Source organism: Biomphalaria glabrata, chromosome 1 (genome assembly GCF_947242115.1).
Source record: "Biomphalaria glabrata chromosome 1, xgBioGlab47.1, whole genome shotgun sequence".
In the NCBI taxonomy this organism is placed as follows: domain Eukaryota; kingdom Metazoa; phylum Mollusca; class Gastropoda; family Planorbidae; genus Biomphalaria; species Biomphalaria glabrata.
This window is the reverse complement of record NC_074711.1, coordinates 75,465,623-75,482,319: the sequence shown is the minus strand read 5'-3', so window position 1 is coordinate 75,482,319 and position 16,697 is coordinate 75,465,623. Positions and strand designations below refer to the sequence as shown.

Sequence of the window (16,697 nt, the reverse complement as noted above, 5' to 3'; positions counted from 1 at the left end):
TAGTTATTCATATAAGCTAAAATTTATAGCATTATAGTGTTTTGGAAAATTTCTTCCAATCTTGACTATTGAAAGAATCAAACATGTTTAGATAAGGACTGTATATGTGCCTTTTTTTTCATAAAATGTTTGTTACTGATAAAAGTAAGAAAGTAAGATATTATAAGTATTTTAGTATAAGATACATTTTCTAAAAAATGTAAACATATTTTTATTTTTTCATGCATTAAGCTAAAGCTTTTATAGTGTTTGTTTCTTCCCCTCTTTGCTTTGAAAGAACGAGTCTAGTTCCGAGGACAGCCAGTTTTATGACGCTTTTGATTACCCCCCTGCACCATCAACAAAATCTAAGCTGGGACAGGTATCCTCCCTTATATATTTACGCATTGGCATGGTGTTGACCTATTATTCTTTCTGAACTTTGAATTTCTTTCCATTTGCTAAAAGCTTCTACTGAGTTAATACCATTAACCAGTGTACTGTCTTGAGCTTCCACTGTAGGCTGTTGTAGTCTGCCTAGCCTCCTGCAATGCCATACCTATATCAAAATCATCAGAAAACAATTTTTGAATTTTTTTTTTTTAACTTCTTGGTATAGGTTCTCAACTTTAATTGCATTAGAAAATCTTTTTTTCACCATGATGAATTGTGATGCACTTTCCAAAAATTGTTTGTAAGGATTTTAAATGTTTCATTTATTCTCATCTGTATCACATAGCATATAAAATTCAGTAGTTGAATAGCAAAGTTTATACAATGAAAAACAGTTTTTTTGTACCACTGTATTTGCCCTGTATTAATTTTTGAAACTTGTTGCATATTAAAATGAACAAGATTCTAGGAAAAATATTAACATCATTTAACATTTCTGAAGGAAATAATAAGTGCATTGGTTACAAAATTAAACATGCATATATGTATGGTTTGAATATGTCACCTTGTCCTATGGACTACAGTTGTTACTAACATTGCTTATTACTAACATAAAGATGTGTAAATAACAATTGAGTCTTCCCTCTGTTCCACTTTCAAGCTTTCAATGTTGATGTCAATGTTTTATAACAGTGATGCCCAGCCTAATTTGGTCAGCAGACCATTTTAATATCCGAAACTCGTGAAGTGGACCATATGAACATTTTTGTAAAAAAAAGATACGAAATTGACTGAAAAAATTTTTTATTAGAAACTTGTGGATCTAGATCTTTGCAGTTTATCTGAAACAAATTCTGCTTATCCGCAAGCTTCCATTTGACTTGACAACTCTTCTAATAACTCTTGCTCACAGTCTGCTGTGAACTTCTGGCATCATCAGCAGTCACTCCCACAAATTTATCCCAAAGAAGAGAAATAGCCTCTATGATGGTTGAAATCTATACGAAAAGGTCTTTGTGTGGTGGTCCCATGCATCCTCCTCATAGCTACTAACTCCTCTATGATTTCAAAATTGCTTTTTGTACCATGAATAAATAGGAAGAGATTGCCGTATAACAGACACATATTCTTTATAAAACAAATATGCTGACTTATTATCTTTTTCACAAAAAAGTAAAGATCCGTTTACTTTTCCAGGTAGATTTTCCATTAAAATGTTAAAGGCCATGTTTCCAATCCATCAAAGAATGATACATTTTTCATCTTTTTGGAGACAGGGGATTTTCTACACTTTGTGCAGACGTTTCAGTGAGCTGGATCTGGCCCATGGGTTGTATTTTGGGCATCACTGATTTATAACATCACATTCTTTTATTAAAACTCAAGTTTATGTAATCCACATTGGTAACTACCCTGCAGGGAATAATGATTCTTGTGGCATTTTAATTTTATTTTCACCATACCTCAATCTCTGCTCCAACTAGATTTTTGTTGCTCCTTTTAAGTCATTTGTTTCCATTGCAAAACAAAAAAAAATAAAGTTTGTTATTGGCAGAGACTAGTAAACTTTTTTTTGTACTTTTGCAGATGGGAATAATGAAAAAATTATAAGGCAGAAATGTATTGATGAACTGTAATGTAAATACTTTTTGATGGTGTTGTTATTATATTGCTTCCAAACATTTATCAGTTTCACCTTTTTTTTTTCCAGTTACATTGTAATATTTTTTCTTTTGTTGTTTTTGTTTATTAATAATCCTATAATCCAAAGGTAATCTATATTTAATTAAGCAGTCTTAGCTGAGTCAGATAATTTTATAACCCAAAAATACTTTAATTAGATAGACCTATCCTAAACAAGTGCTTTTGTAACCCAAAGATTATTTAATTAAATAGACCTGTGAGAAACCTCTATAAAACAAATAGTTACATTTGAGATGTCATTCATAATGTGGTGCAGAATATGCAAAAAACAACATGATAGCTGCTTATAACCATAGAAAATTCACATGATGTTGTTCATGCTACCTTGGACTTGACCCCCAAAAAATCAATTCATTTGTTAATTTCAATTCACAGAAAAACAGCAGTGGAATGGAGAGAGGAAGCTCCAGTCAGGACGAAGGGGGAAATAATAAGGATGCAGTGGTGCAGCTTGTGCAGGTAAGGAAATGTTAAAGGGAAAGTCAAAGTGTTGGGGATCGGGAGGCATTTGAGGCAGGGGCAGAGGGGCATTACCTCACAGCCAATCCAGTATGTTTTTATAATATCTGTTGCTTACTTATGATTATTCTTGTGTTGCACAAGTATATATCTTTTTTTTTTCATTGTTGTCAATGGCACTCAAGCAAAAGTTGTATTCACTGGCATCTTTAACTTTTTCTAACTTTACAAATTCTAGTGAGAATATTAATTAAAATGTAAAACTAATATATTTAAAAAAAAAAAACAGTGGTCATAATTATTTTTTTTTATGTCATTTGCTTTATTAAAGCTATATTATTTGTTTTAGTTTAACTGTGTTTTTGTTTTTTTTTTTGTTGTTGTTGTTTTTTTTTATTGTTCATGTTTTAATCTGTGGTTTCTTTTCTATCTTGTGTTTCCTTTGGAAAAAGATGCGTCTAAAATATATGTAGCTTATACTTGTTAAGTTGCTACAAATTTAAAAATTGTTTTTTTGTCATTATTGTTGTTGTTGTATCATTGATAAATTGAAGACCTCAATGAGTTACAAACTCTGAACAAAAATGATGAAAAGATAGGGGGATTCCCATGTAGCAACCTAACAAGTTTGGCCTCACTCTAATGAGTTTGGCACATTTTATTCTACTGTGTTAAATATCCATTGTTATACTTTAATAAAGAGTCCTACACTTCACTAATGCCCTTCTAATCATCTGGTCTCTAATGGAAAGCTCATTATATCCCCCCTCCCCTTTTTTTTTTATTAGAACAGACCTAATTTTTCTTTAAGAAAGGTAAATTACAGTTGAAGTTAAAAATATAAAGTTTTAAAGTTTTTATGATCACTTTAAACCCACTTCTTGGATGTGCAGAACTAAATTTGAGTGATGTTTAAAGCACAGTAAGATTTTGTGGTAGTATTATAATCAGAGAACAAGATAATTCATCAGTTTCAAAGCAGAAAATTGAAAACCTAAATAATAATTAACAATTTTAATTGAGGAAAGTAACATTTTAATGTCATTTGAATGTTTTTTCCTCACAGGGTTTAAAGTTTTCCTTTTTTTTTTTTTTTTGTATTGTTTTAGTAACTAAAAAAAATATTAACTTGTTAGAATTTACTTTAAATTGATATGTTCCTAGTAATTTTTTTTGTTTTGCTATTGTTGTTGTTTTTTTCCCTTTTGTTGGTCTTAAAGTTCAACATTTTGTCATAGAGCAGCTTTCATCCTCTTCTGGCCATTTTTATTTGTGTGTGTAGTTTTTGTTTTTTTCTTACCTTTTTGTTTTGATTTTCAAGGAAGGTGGAACCGGACAGGTAACCTTTAAGAAAGCAGCCTCCATTGTTTGCATGGGTGTTTTATTCTTTCCTTTGTGACACTCACTTTTTTGTTGTACAGTTTTTATAGAATAATATCTTTTTTTGCCTTTAATAATATGTCAGGGTAATGGTCACAAATTTATTTGGCTTAGTTGATCGCCATTGAGCTTAATATTGCATAAAGCTTTTTTTTTTTATTAAATTGAAATGTTTTTAAAATACACTGGGGTTTTTTTTCTTTTGAGAATTTTACTTACTGAGGCATCTGTCAGTTTACTAGGCTAATTTCTAAAGTCTTTTTTTTTAGTTTAGAGGATAAAAATTAAGGCTTCCTTGTGTATTGAACACAAACTGACTGTATGACTGTAGTAATGCCAGTCTTTGTATAATGTAGAGTTGTATAGCTACATGCCACTTGTAGAAGCAAGTTTTTGTTAGAAGTTTCAACACTGAACTGTCAGAGCATGGGAGTATGATGTCCTTTATATAGCACTGCATACTCTTGTAGAATGTTCCATTGTAAAAAATAAACATGAAAAGCCTGATGTGGAGATGGGTTTAAATTGTGAACAAATAACAGAATGATGTTATCTGCACTTATATTTCTCACTTTGGCTTATACAAATAAATGATAAGTTGTTTATCCAGCAATTGTATGTAATGTGTATTAACCTCTACCAAGTTATCACAGAGTTAATCCATGTATTTGAATGTGTTATTATATGTATCTAACCACTGTCAAACTAAAGATATTATTTAAAAGGATCTGTCAGTGGCCTACTCATAGTTCAAGTAAACTTTTGATAATTGTACATAATAAGAGTTGTGGAGCAAAAATAGTGGGTCCATTTCTCTACTTACTGTCTTTAATGGACAACTTTTCATGCTTATTATGGTAGGTAAGAGTTTCATAAAAACTACCCAACCAAAAAAGTGATTTTAAAATTCTGAAGCGGCAATGAAAGTTCCAGAACAATGCTGTCATGAACAGCAGATTAAATGACGCTAGCACATCTGTGATTTGTCTAGAAGAGGAGATAAAAAGGTGGTACCGGTAACCTGAGAGCTGGCAGTGTTGGGGTGTCTAAAAGTCTTTTTTAACAGCTCAACTAATAAGAAAATTAAAGAACAGGCATATGTTATTGGCCAAGTAGGAAATTTAGGCATTTTTTAATAGAATGCATGTGAGGTCCTTCAAATGATATAGAACATATGAGCAACTATAATAACTCATCAAAGTCTCTTTGAAAAATAGACCAATATATTCGCAATATTCTAATCTCCCACAACAAACTCTTGACAAAAACTGACTTCTTTCAGCTCTACCTCGAAGTCTCAACCACTTATACACAGACACACATTGACAAAATCATATTCACAACACTGAGGCATTCTAAAAGAATGCCTGAACAAAGTTAGAGAAGGGTATAACTTTGCTATTTCTTACTTAGCCTAGAAATTGTATAAAATAAAAAGAACTACATCAAGCTATGTATAAAATTAAAATGTCAAATTTTTAAAGATAGGACACATAAAAAATCATTTTGTTTAGTATCTTTAAACTAGTCAGTAAAGATTTAATACCATAAACATTTTACATGCAACAGAAGTACAAAGTAATTCATAAAACTATAAGTAGTACTTGTATATATCTTTGTTAGTTTTATTCTAAACAATAAAAAAAATACAAATGTTTCATTCAATGACATTTGATTTATACAGTAAAAGTATATCAGCATTGTTTGTCCATTCTGTTTATATTTTCCAGCTCTTCTCTCATGTTACTCCATGTAAAATACCTTGGACCAGATAAAATATACAAGACACTTGAATTTGCAGACCAACACAATTTCCAATGTGTTCTTTGAATTCTAGAGTGAAATGCCTTTTTGTGTGTTAGACAAACCATATTCAATTGGTCGTTTGCAGAAGATTATAAAGTTTTTTGTCATGACAAGTAAATCTCTGGTATATGGTTTGCAAGCTGTAAAAAATTCTGTCTTGTCCACAATGTCCATTGACACAGTGAGCCTTGCGAATTGCCTAAAATATTTCAGACATAAAACTAGATAGAACTGAATCCTTGTTTAACAGGATAAATTAATCTGATGTAAAAAATGTTTGTTTTGTAAAATGTTTTACATAATTCGGATGTTCCTTCAGAGTTGAAGATAGTTTACTTCCTAGTCCAAACCTCCCGCAGGACGACGGGGGATGGGAGCGGGCAGGGTTTGAACCCTCGACCGTCGATAAATCCGAACGACAGTCCAGCGAGCAAACCGCTCGACCAGGCAGCCATCCTGTAACTTTAAGCAGCCTTGGCTGGCATATCAGTATTAAATTGAATCATGTTTGTATGCTGGAATATCTTTTTACTAGAACATACAGAAGATTCCCTTCTTCCATTTTTCACAAAACATAAAACAGTCTCTGTACCAACAATTTTAATATTACAGCACAGCAAACACATTTACTCAAGTTGTTAAAAGGTATTCTAAAATTGTAAGAACACTAAAAAAAAACTGTTAAGAATAGTGGCAAAAAGAAAAATTATATAAACTTGTGCTACTAATATTGCTTTTCATCCAGCTTTCAAACTTTGCTTAAACAAGTATTAGTCACTAGAGCAAAGTTATTTTCTACTGAAAATAAATAGAATGCCAGATTTCATACTTTGCTGGTAACATATATACTACTTGTATTGGTTTTTTGTGGAGTAGAAGTTGTAACATGAACAGACTAACTTGAAAAATACAACTTTCACACTAAATCCAAATTAAGGAATAAAAGGTGTGAGACAAAAACAACATAGATGCTGAGTTAGCAATGACACTCATTTCTTTTAGCTAGTAATGTGTTCCTTTAGTACCTTATCTCCAGGAGAGGAAATTTCATGAGTCTCAAGGGTATGTAATAGTTGCAGGTAGTCACGAGGTCTACTGGCTATAGAGGATGCACACAGCAAGAAAAGCCTGTACACCCTTTCATCAAATGATAAAAGCAAAAAGTTCAGGATTGGTTACCAACATTTACAGACAAGTCTTGCAGAGATATTTCTTTGTTACCTGAATTATTTGATAGTCTTTTTTTTTAAACATGGGGACATCTGCAATTTAAACCCTACTAATTACCTTGACTCTGACAAGCGACTTCTTTTGAAATTGTAGCTCACTTGAATATAATTAAATTATGTTTGAACCAAGAATCCAAAATTTCAACCCATGGTCATGCACTTGTAGGTTGCTTTATCAGTCTTGAATTTTTTTATTTTCTTTTTACATCCGTAGTAAAAGTCAACATCATATAGTCATTTCTTATACCTTAACTATTGTTCTGAATGAATTTGTATTCCGTTTTGTTCCTGTAACCTCATATTTAGAAAAAAAGCTTGTTTCATAAACAACCTTAAATTGTGCTTACTTAAAATCCATATTGATCCTGTCTCCTCTTTTGCATCAACTGAGCTAAAATGAATCCGAGCTCTCTACAGATATCTACCAGACTTTCTACCAAAACTAAAAATATGGTAGTTTGTGGATGACCTTGACCTTAACTAAATTTTTCTTAGATTGAAGTGCTAACTTTTTTTATTGAAGTGCTAACTTTTTTTTGTTGCAGTTACTTAAAATATTTAAAATAAAAATAAATTACTTTACTAATCACTAATGATACATTTTCTAGTAATGACAAAAGTTGATCTGTTCTTTGTTCATCCCCCCTCAGAGAAATGTTCTAGTTCTCCTGTTTGGATCACTCATTGATAATGACAAGGCTAGATTGTAACAGAGAAAACATTTCACCTTCAAGGCATTCAAGAGAAACTAACATAATACATACGTTTAAAGTTGTCAAAACTTTTAGAACTTGCTATTCTCTAAAAGGAAGGGGAGAAAATACATTGTAAAAAATGATGTTAACTAGAGTTATCTTAATGTTAGCTCAAATTTAATAAATAAAAAAAATAACATTAGTTCTCTGTTTATTTGTTTATTAAACATTTTTTCTTACCTTTTAGTTTTAAAAATTTTCAAGGCAAGCTTTGTAAACTCTAAATTTATTTTAAAGAACTAATGATTTTAAATATTGTTAGATTTTCTAGGAATACCCTAATTGACTATTTTCCAAAATAATAAAATTGAAAAATTAATATTATTTTATTTTGAACCTTTTTTTATTTTGTTATAGAAAAGTTCTGTGAATAATAAAATATAAAACAGAATTTTAAATTTTCTTTCTGCTATATTTATAACTTTTGAAAAGGCTTGCACTCTTGTACAAGTTTCTTTTATGTTTATAGTATAATACAAAGTAAATTGAGGGTACTGTTATCCAAAATAAGTATAAAGAGTAGTGACATGAATCTAATTTAAAAAATTGTATTCCATTTAAATGTCATTATGAGTCTTATTTTGGAATGTAAAATTATCTAACAATCTTTCTTTGTAAATCAACATTTTTAGTTTTAGAAATTTTAAGTTACAAATGAGAACATTTAGAAATTTATGCATTTTATTTTCTAACTGCTTTAAATGTTTATCACGTAGTGTATATGACATAGGCATGACATTAACTTTGTTATTTTTATTATTGAACAGAACAAAGTAACTAATCAATAGATTAAGATATACAGGTCAACACTTTAAATTGTATATGTCTCGGTTATGAAAATTAAACAATTTTTTTTTTCATTTCTTACTCATATCAGGTACTGCGCTATTCTCAGTCTGATTGGAAGAAAATGAAACAAGAATTGGAGCTCAACTTTCAAGCTAGTCTGTTGAATAAAGAACGTGAATGGAGCCTAATGCTTGGAGAGAGGGACAAAAAAATCTCGAGTCTTGAAGATGCCAATGCTAAGCTGAAACACACAAATGATGAAATGAGGTTTGTTGCTGGGTTTGTTTGTTTTTTGTATTGTTTATCCAATGCACATAAGTATCTTCCATATTGGTTGATTCTTGATCTTTCATGAATATCCCTGTCAAGAGATATTCTGACAGTTGTCTTCTTTCTTTTCATTTTTCTAACTAGAAACGGTTTGGACTATCATCAACTTTGCTCTACCATATAATTTTTTTTCTCCCTCTTGGAAGTGTAGTCATTTATTGTATTTCCTAAAATGTTGGCCTTTAAAAAAAAGTATTTGTGGCTCTTAGAATCTTGTTATTTTTGTCTTCATCCAAACATTTATGACATTGGGCAAATTGGTTGAGTGTAAAAGTATTTGGTGTCACGAGTCGAGTCTGTGACCTATTTTGACCAGTTTCTAGAAGCTCGAGGTCAAACCAGTGCAAGTGTCCAGCGTAAACAAGTTAATTTTAGGTATCCAATCAAAGAAAGAGGTTAAGGGAAAAAATAGCACACGTCAGCTTCTAGAAGGTCAAAGTTACTAAAATAATTAGGGGAGAAGTTTCCATGATTCTGGAATGTACGATTAGGAAAGGTATAAATCAAGGGAAAGTCAGTTAGACGGGGTCCTCGCTCAGTCCTCGATTAGTAATGTTTATAAGATTTGTGATATTAGCAGGTCCATTAGTTAAAGTTTTAATAGTTGAAGTTGAACTTATACTAAGTGAAGTTTTATGTATCATTTAAGTTTTATTTATGAATATCAAGTCAAGTAGTTATTGAATTGAGAAGTTAATTTGATGTGAAAGTTGAAGAAGTATTATTAAAGAAGTTTTAAGAAAATACAGAGATATGTTTCTTTCTTCATTTCATTGAATTGTCAAGTTTGATAATATAATCCCCGGCAAGTGTGATCGTCACATTTGGCTGCAGAGAATCTCACATTTCAGTTAATGCTGAAAATTTTTTTATTCTGAGTTCATCAGTAAATGCAGTTGATTGCTAGGACACCATCAGAAACTGCTGGTAACAGAAACAACCCACCAAGTCTTTAAAAAAACCTTACATACTTACTTCCCTAAAAAATTAACATACAAATTTATAATTTATATAAGTTATTTATAGCTTTATACTTTGTCGTTTGTTTCCCTGATGAATTCGTGCACTCTGTTCCATGCTCAAATGATGGCAAATTGTTTTAAAGAAAGTAAAAAAAAAAATTGGTTCTATTCAGTTTTTCATTTGACTCAAATATACCAGTACCGGGTATGTTTGTTTTAGTAAGTTATGGTGTAATGTTATTAATATTAACATGGTATATTTGTCTTGTGGTGCTGGGAGTCGATATAAGTATTTCTTGGTATGTCATCTTTAATTTCATAATCAATACAAGTTAGGTAGTTTCATTTTCATGGGGTTGTTCCTTTTTTTTTTTTTTTTTTTTAATTTAATCTTTGGAATTTATTGTTTGCCTGTAGATTTTATGTTTGCCCTTAAAACCAATCTTGTTTCATGCAGATATATTTTTAAGCAAGAAATTGTTTTTTAATGCAGCTGCTATCTAAATTCTTCTTTTTTTTTTTTTTTTTTTTTCAGAATGATTGTAGCTGATTTTGAAAAAACCATTTCCCAATTACAAGGTTCATTTATTTCTACACTGCTCTGCTACACATTATCTCTACTTATATCATTGGCTCTATGTTTATATAAAAATAAATTTATTTTTTTTCTTCACTTTAATTTATTTATGTCTTTATTTTCAAGCTGAAAAAGACAAGACCAAAACAGACTCAAAAAAAATGATTCAGTCTCTAGAAAGTGAAAGGGATCAGGTAGAACCTTTTTTTTTTTTGTTAGTGTTACCTTTTTTTTTCCTTAACGATTTTTGTAAAATGTAAACATTTTTACATTTATCCATTTAAGTCGAGTCTTGATATTCTCATTGTAATAAACATACGAGTTTATCTTTGTTCTAGGCAGTAGAAGATCTTCAGTCTGTTGAGTCTGCTTTCTCTGACCTGCATCGCCGTTATGAAAAAAGCAAGTCAATTATTGAAGGTTTTAAACGTGTATGTTTGTATTCTTGTGATTCTTCTATATTTAATTGCTATTATTTTGATATTTAAAATGCTTGCAAAGAGTGTAAATGGCTTAAGCATCTTATTAAAATTTTCATGCTCCCACAACTTATCAGTTCTTTACACCTTAAATTACCTACAGATGTGTAGGTTGACTATTGATACATTTACACATATTTTTCTGGAAGCCTTAATATGAAATTTTATCCTAAATGAATATATATCATGTTTGTTGGGGGTTGTTGTTTTTATTTGGAAAGGGGGGCATGGACAGCTGCTTCTGTGGTTCAAAATATATTTCATTTAAAAACAAATTCAAAAATGCAATGTTCTGAACTTCAATTTTGATTTTAGAAATAAATTAAGGTCAGGGATCTTAGATATTTAATGCTTTGAAAAAATGCATGCAGAAGTGTCACTTTTCCAGCACTCCACAGGTTTTGAGGGCTAAAATTGTTTCACCTTTTGATTTGCCCACTTCATTAAACCAGTTTATTGTGTTCTGTTAATGAGATGTTGACATGGGCTTAATTGTTTAAAACCTTCTGAGGACTGCTCAAACACATTTCAAATGATGAATCCAGCAAAATTAAATAGATGGCATTAATAAATTTAGTTTTAATTTCTTTCCAAAATTGGCTTTCTAAATATCTTTCAGTTATATAGCCAGGACTTTTGGCTAAAGTAACATAACTTGGCATTGCTTACTGTTATTTTTTTGTAAGCTGATTCAGATGATTATTAGACTAGAGACCTCTCATTAGTACTTTGTGTCAAAATTAATCACCCCATCACTTTATTTACTGGTCCATGTGGTAATTACGTTTAATACAATGAATAATATTATAGAACATTACAAATTTTGAGACTTTATGTTATTCAATATCAACTTAAAGCTTAGAAAGAAACATTAATTTTAAAAAGGTTACAAAGACAGTTTGTGTGGAAACACAAACTCAAAATCGGCTTCCGAAGTGGTCCACCCAGGCAGGTAAAAAGGCAGGTTTCAATATTTTCAGAAAGAATATCTTAATGAAATTCTATCAAAGGCAATGACAGAGAAGAATGGAGAAAGAAGGTTGACAGATCTTGTGTGGTGCCCCAATGGTCCAGCAGACCAAGGGATAAGTGAAAGTGAACGAGAAGTTCAATGTGAACCTGGCCTAATTAATGTCATACAATGATCATCTAATTGATCTAATTGTTCTGTAAAAGATCAATCTCTTATTCAAAGCCTAAGATTAAAAAAAAAAACATTTTCGTAAAAAAAAAAAAATCTCCTTTTCGTAAAAAAAAATCTCCTTCCTTTAGTTCAGTGTTCATTACTATGGTACCACAGGACAGTTCACGCGATAATATGAAAAACTACTTATTAATTGTTGTTTTAAATTATGTTCCACTTATATGCATACTAAATAGATTTTTTCTTTTTAAAAATAAAAGTAAACATTTTTTTGTAAATGTATTAGTTAGTATGACAGAACTTACTCAAATTAGCAATTCAATTGTTAAAAAAAAAAATTTTTACAAAAATCTAAAACCGTTTGCCTAAATGATTAAAAATATGGTATATAGTCATCCCCCTTACTAAATATCCTCCTGTCTTTGTTACTATTAATAGTGAATAGTTGTAAAAATGCACTATTTTTTTGAAAAAACTGCTTGTATAGTTGATTTTAAAAATAAAATTTTTCGCTTTTGGAAAAGGAAAAAGTAGCCGTTGTATCAGAACTTTGAATGGTCTAAATTATGATGTTGGATTTTCAATATCTTTTCTAGTTTACGATATATCAACGGGGCGGACGGACAGGCAGACCACAATAAACTAATAGTGTTTAGTCCCCTTTCAGGGGGCACTAAAAAGGCAGTTATGGGTTGAATAGAAATACTGTTCCCGTTGTGGAAATGTCATATTGTAATTGCTACCGTTTCTCTTAAAATGTTGTCTTTTTCATTAAGATTTGTGAATTACAGTGAGACAACTTTTGAAAGGTTGAGTGTCAGGGTTTATGTTTGTAAAAAAAGTGGCACCATTGAATGCATGAAAATCCCCAAATAAGGGGAGCCTCCTAAAGCATGTAACCCATATTAAGTGACACTCCTGAATGCATGTCAAATACAAAATAACTTTTTTTGTTTAAATTTAAAATATTTTTCTTTTGTAAGAATGAAGAACAACTGAAACAATGTGTGGAGGATCTGCAAGGAAAACTTAAAAAAGCAGAAGGAAAATTACAGGCCATCAGATCCCAGGCTGAAGAAAAATTAGATAAGTAAGTTAATGTTGTTATTTTTAAGATTTCAATGAATCCATCACAATATTTTTGAGCTCATTTCTTTCTTACTTTTTGTGTTCTGGCCTTGTGTCATATTTTATTTACCCTAAATTCACTCAAACTCCACAAATAACCACTGTTTTTACTCCTCCAGAGCTAATGAGGACATTGAGAAAATCAAGAAGTCTACTAAGCAGGATATAATTCGCTTGGAGGCAGCACTAAAGAAAGCTGAATTGCGTACATCAAATCTAGAAGAAAGTCTTCAAAGAAAAGTAATGGTTTCACTAAAAATGTGTAAATTATTCTAGAAATTTTGAAGTTAATGTCAAGTATAATGTTTTTAGGTTTTAAAGTGAAACATTTCTAATACTTTAAAAATAGTGTTAACATGAGGTTGCACATTTTTCATTATTTACTTTAATGTCCTTATTCATGATTAATCTAAATGATATTTTATATTCTTTAAATTCCTTTATTATTTAACGTTGAACTTTTTGGGGGCTGATTGTTTAAGCGCGTGGCTTCCAACCCTAGCGAGTCTTGAGTTAGACATCTGGTGAAGGTTTGGATTTCATTTGAGATTTTCAGAATCCCCCTAACCCTAACCCTATTAATCTGGAAATTCAATATTTCAGATTCTCTTTAAAAACCCATACCTCGCCAGATTAATATGTGGTTAACTGCTTTAGCCCAATTTGACAGTCCTTCCAAAAAATTTTAAAATAAACATCAGGATATTCCATCTATCTAACACTGTAATAACAAAGGCCCCATACATAAGCCTTACTTTTTAGTACACAATTAATGCTTTTTTTTTTTTTTACTCTGCCTGTCTAGTAAATAGTTTGTACACATTATTTCGCCGACACCCAATCTCAGATTAAGCTGAAATCTCGAACAGGGGAAAGGAATTATATTTGGCTGAAGTGTTGGTATAAGCTGAATTAGTCCCCTTTATAGGTCAACGCTCTAAATTGAAACAATGTATAACTATACAATCTTCTCTAGTAATAAGAACCTCACTAGCAGAGTGGTTAGCAAATCAGCTCGAGGTGGCATGAGCCACGAGTTTGAATTGATGTCGTTTCACCCCCCCCCCCCCCCCCTTTTTTTTTTTTTGTGTAAATGCTTTTAAAAACCAATTTAGGTAAAATCCACCTAGATATCCTTTTCATTCATTCCCATAAACACACACACACACACACCTTGCCTTTTTTCCCAACTGGTCCAGATAAGTGATAGGATACAATTACACTTCGTATAAGCTTTGTTTTTTAAAAAGTATTTTTTATGCTTTTCTTAGCGAAATAGAAATTTCTGACCAGAATAAAAGTGGTTAAATAGAATCATGAAAGTTTGCAAATTACTTTTTGTTAATAATTGTTTTCAGGAAAAAGAAAATCAGGAGTTGACAGCCATTTGTGATGAGTTGATATCCAAAGTTGGTTCTTAGCTGAAAGTAATAGACCCTGACATGATTATCATCTTCTCTGTGAGTGACATCACAACTTCAAGTACATCAGCTGAAACATTGCATAAACTTTGTAATTGTATTTTGTTTTTGGTGCTACACACATCTTTGAATCATGCTGTTGAACCCAATCTGATGGCTGGTTGTGCATAAGTCCACATCGTCGTTGCTGATAAAAAACAATGGATAATTGTTTGATTAGGGATAGAACTGATAAAACTGGGAATTAAAACTGATAATGTCAACAAAATACTTTTTTTCTGATCTGGCCACATTCCAAAGAACTAGACGTTTTTTTGTCCCAACAACTATGCTTGAATCCCTTGTTAACCACTGTTGTTTTACTTTGAAAATAAATTAGCTCACAATTTAATATTGAATATAAATTAGCACAATATTTAGTTAGAACACTAATTAGCACAACGTCATAATTCTTTTAGAAAAGGTACTCATTATTTTATCTTTGCTTTCAATTAGTGTGTGTGTGTGTGTTATAAATAATTGTAGCTCTTAAACAAACTCACTCAGTATGTCTAGTCAATTTTCTTTCAGTTTGCTTCAGCACAAAATATTTATTCTTTTTAAGAAAATAATCTATACTGTAAAACTTGTGATATATTTTTTTTCCAATCAGTTCTCTCATTGCCCAGCAGTTCAATAATAAAATTGTGATAGATGAGAAGATAAAATTGTTTTCATTCCTAGTGATTGGCTTCACAGCAGCCAGAATGATTGTTATAATGAGTTTTATGAATCTGCTTAACATTTACATGTGATTCACTTGCATATAAATATTTCGACATTTTTGTAATTTATTGTATTCATTTGAATGAACTTTTCATTACTCCTCACTGGTAGAAGTTGTACTGCCTTTTGTGTGTTGTGTGCTTTACTGAAAGGAAATTAGTTGGTACAAGTGTGGACAGGGTGATGTTTATCTCTGTGATGTTTTGAATACATGGGAAACACTATTGGCATTTGTGCTTTCACTGGCTGTGTTACATGGATACATATTACGATAAAGATTGTGAAGGTTCTATTATATATGTATATAAAGTATCAATATACTAGAATGAATGTGTTGCTTATTTTCTTATAATATTAAATAACTGAAAATCATCGGTTGCTTTGGTTTTACTGTACAGAAAGAAAAACAAAAGTTATTAAATGTATTCTGATGGTAGTAACATAGTCCAACAAAGATCTATATGTGAAATTGGGTCTAAGAAATTAACTTAATAACTTGTTTTAGTACTGGTATGTAGTTATATAAAATAGCCTTATATAACTACTATTTTATTGAGACATCATTTGTGTGACAAAGAAATGTGGTCTTGTGATTTTTTTTTTATATCAAATTAGTAAGGTTCCTTTTGAAGCCTATCAATGATTTCATCCAGTGCCTTTGTTCAGGATTTTATTAAATTTTGTCTATAAACCATATTTTGTTTTATCCGCCACCTTCAAATATATTATTGTCGGAACGCATGAATTTACAAACAAATTAATGAATAAATGAAATTTTTATTTTATTTTTTTTTTTCAAATTTTAGAAATATATTTAACATTTTTATTTTCCTAACTAACACAATAAACATTAAAGGATAAAAGGGTAGTTATAGTGATTGAGCCTTGGTGCTATTGATAATAAGCTTCTTTGTTTCAAAGTTTGAAAAGGCGCATATAAAATAATTGAACATAATATTAATTTTTGTTCTCTTTTCTTGTATACTTTTGCCATTGTTTTGCTAGTAGCTAAAGCATGTTAGCAACTATTATGAAATTCATTATAGAGACTTAAGCATTTTAGTTATGTGACAGATAAATAATGTTGCATCAAAATGACATAATAGACTGGACGCATCATGGGCAATCACTGTCTTAATACCGGTACTGCAAGAAATATGCAGACCATCTTGGATGTATCAATAAACTGAACAAACACACAAAAAATCTGAAGTGTTTTTTATACATTTTTTTAATTCAACATTTTAAAACAAATATTGAAAGACTCTAGTTTGAGTTAATTGTTCTGTTTGAACACAAAAGTTAGCTGTTGTCACAATAATTCTAATCCATACAGCACATACATAGTAGAAAATATGATGAGTGTAACTCTAGGTCTTCCCTAGCTCCCTATATTT

General features: G+C 30.8%; 1 protein-coding gene across 9 annotated transcripts in view; it reads left to right on the top strand.

The window, feature by feature from the left end:
* Positions 1–15,626, top strand: part of LOC106072602 (transforming acidic coiled-coil-containing protein 1-like) — a 33,507-nt gene extending 17,881 nt beyond the window's left edge. For 4 of the 9 annotated variants that reach the window (XM_056014644.1, XM_056014650.1, XM_056014658.1 and 1 more), the window contains exons 9-18: positions 278–361; positions 2,452–2,535; positions 3,324–3,350; positions 8,583–8,761; positions 10,322–10,365; positions 10,490–10,557; positions 10,702–10,794; positions 12,970–13,076; positions 13,234–13,354; positions 14,473–15,626. In XM_056014644.1, the coding sequence (XP_055870619.1) occupies positions 278–361; positions 2,452–2,535; positions 3,324–3,350; positions 8,583–8,761; positions 10,322–10,365; positions 10,490–10,557; positions 10,702–10,794; positions 12,970–13,076; positions 13,234–13,354; positions 14,473–14,535 (870 nt within the window). In that variant the 3' untranslated portion in view covers positions 14,536–15,626. Of the gene's footprint in view, positions 1–277; positions 362–2,451; positions 2,536–3,323; positions 3,351–3,856; positions 3,875–8,582; positions 8,762–10,321; positions 10,366–10,489; positions 10,558–10,701; positions 10,795–12,969; positions 13,077–13,233; positions 13,355–14,472 lie in introns of all 9 variants that reach the window. The other 5 variants (XM_056014664.1, XM_056014686.1, XM_056014680.1 and 2 more) reach the window with 5 other exon arrangements.
* Positions 15,627–16,697: the final 1,071 nt, after the last annotated feature.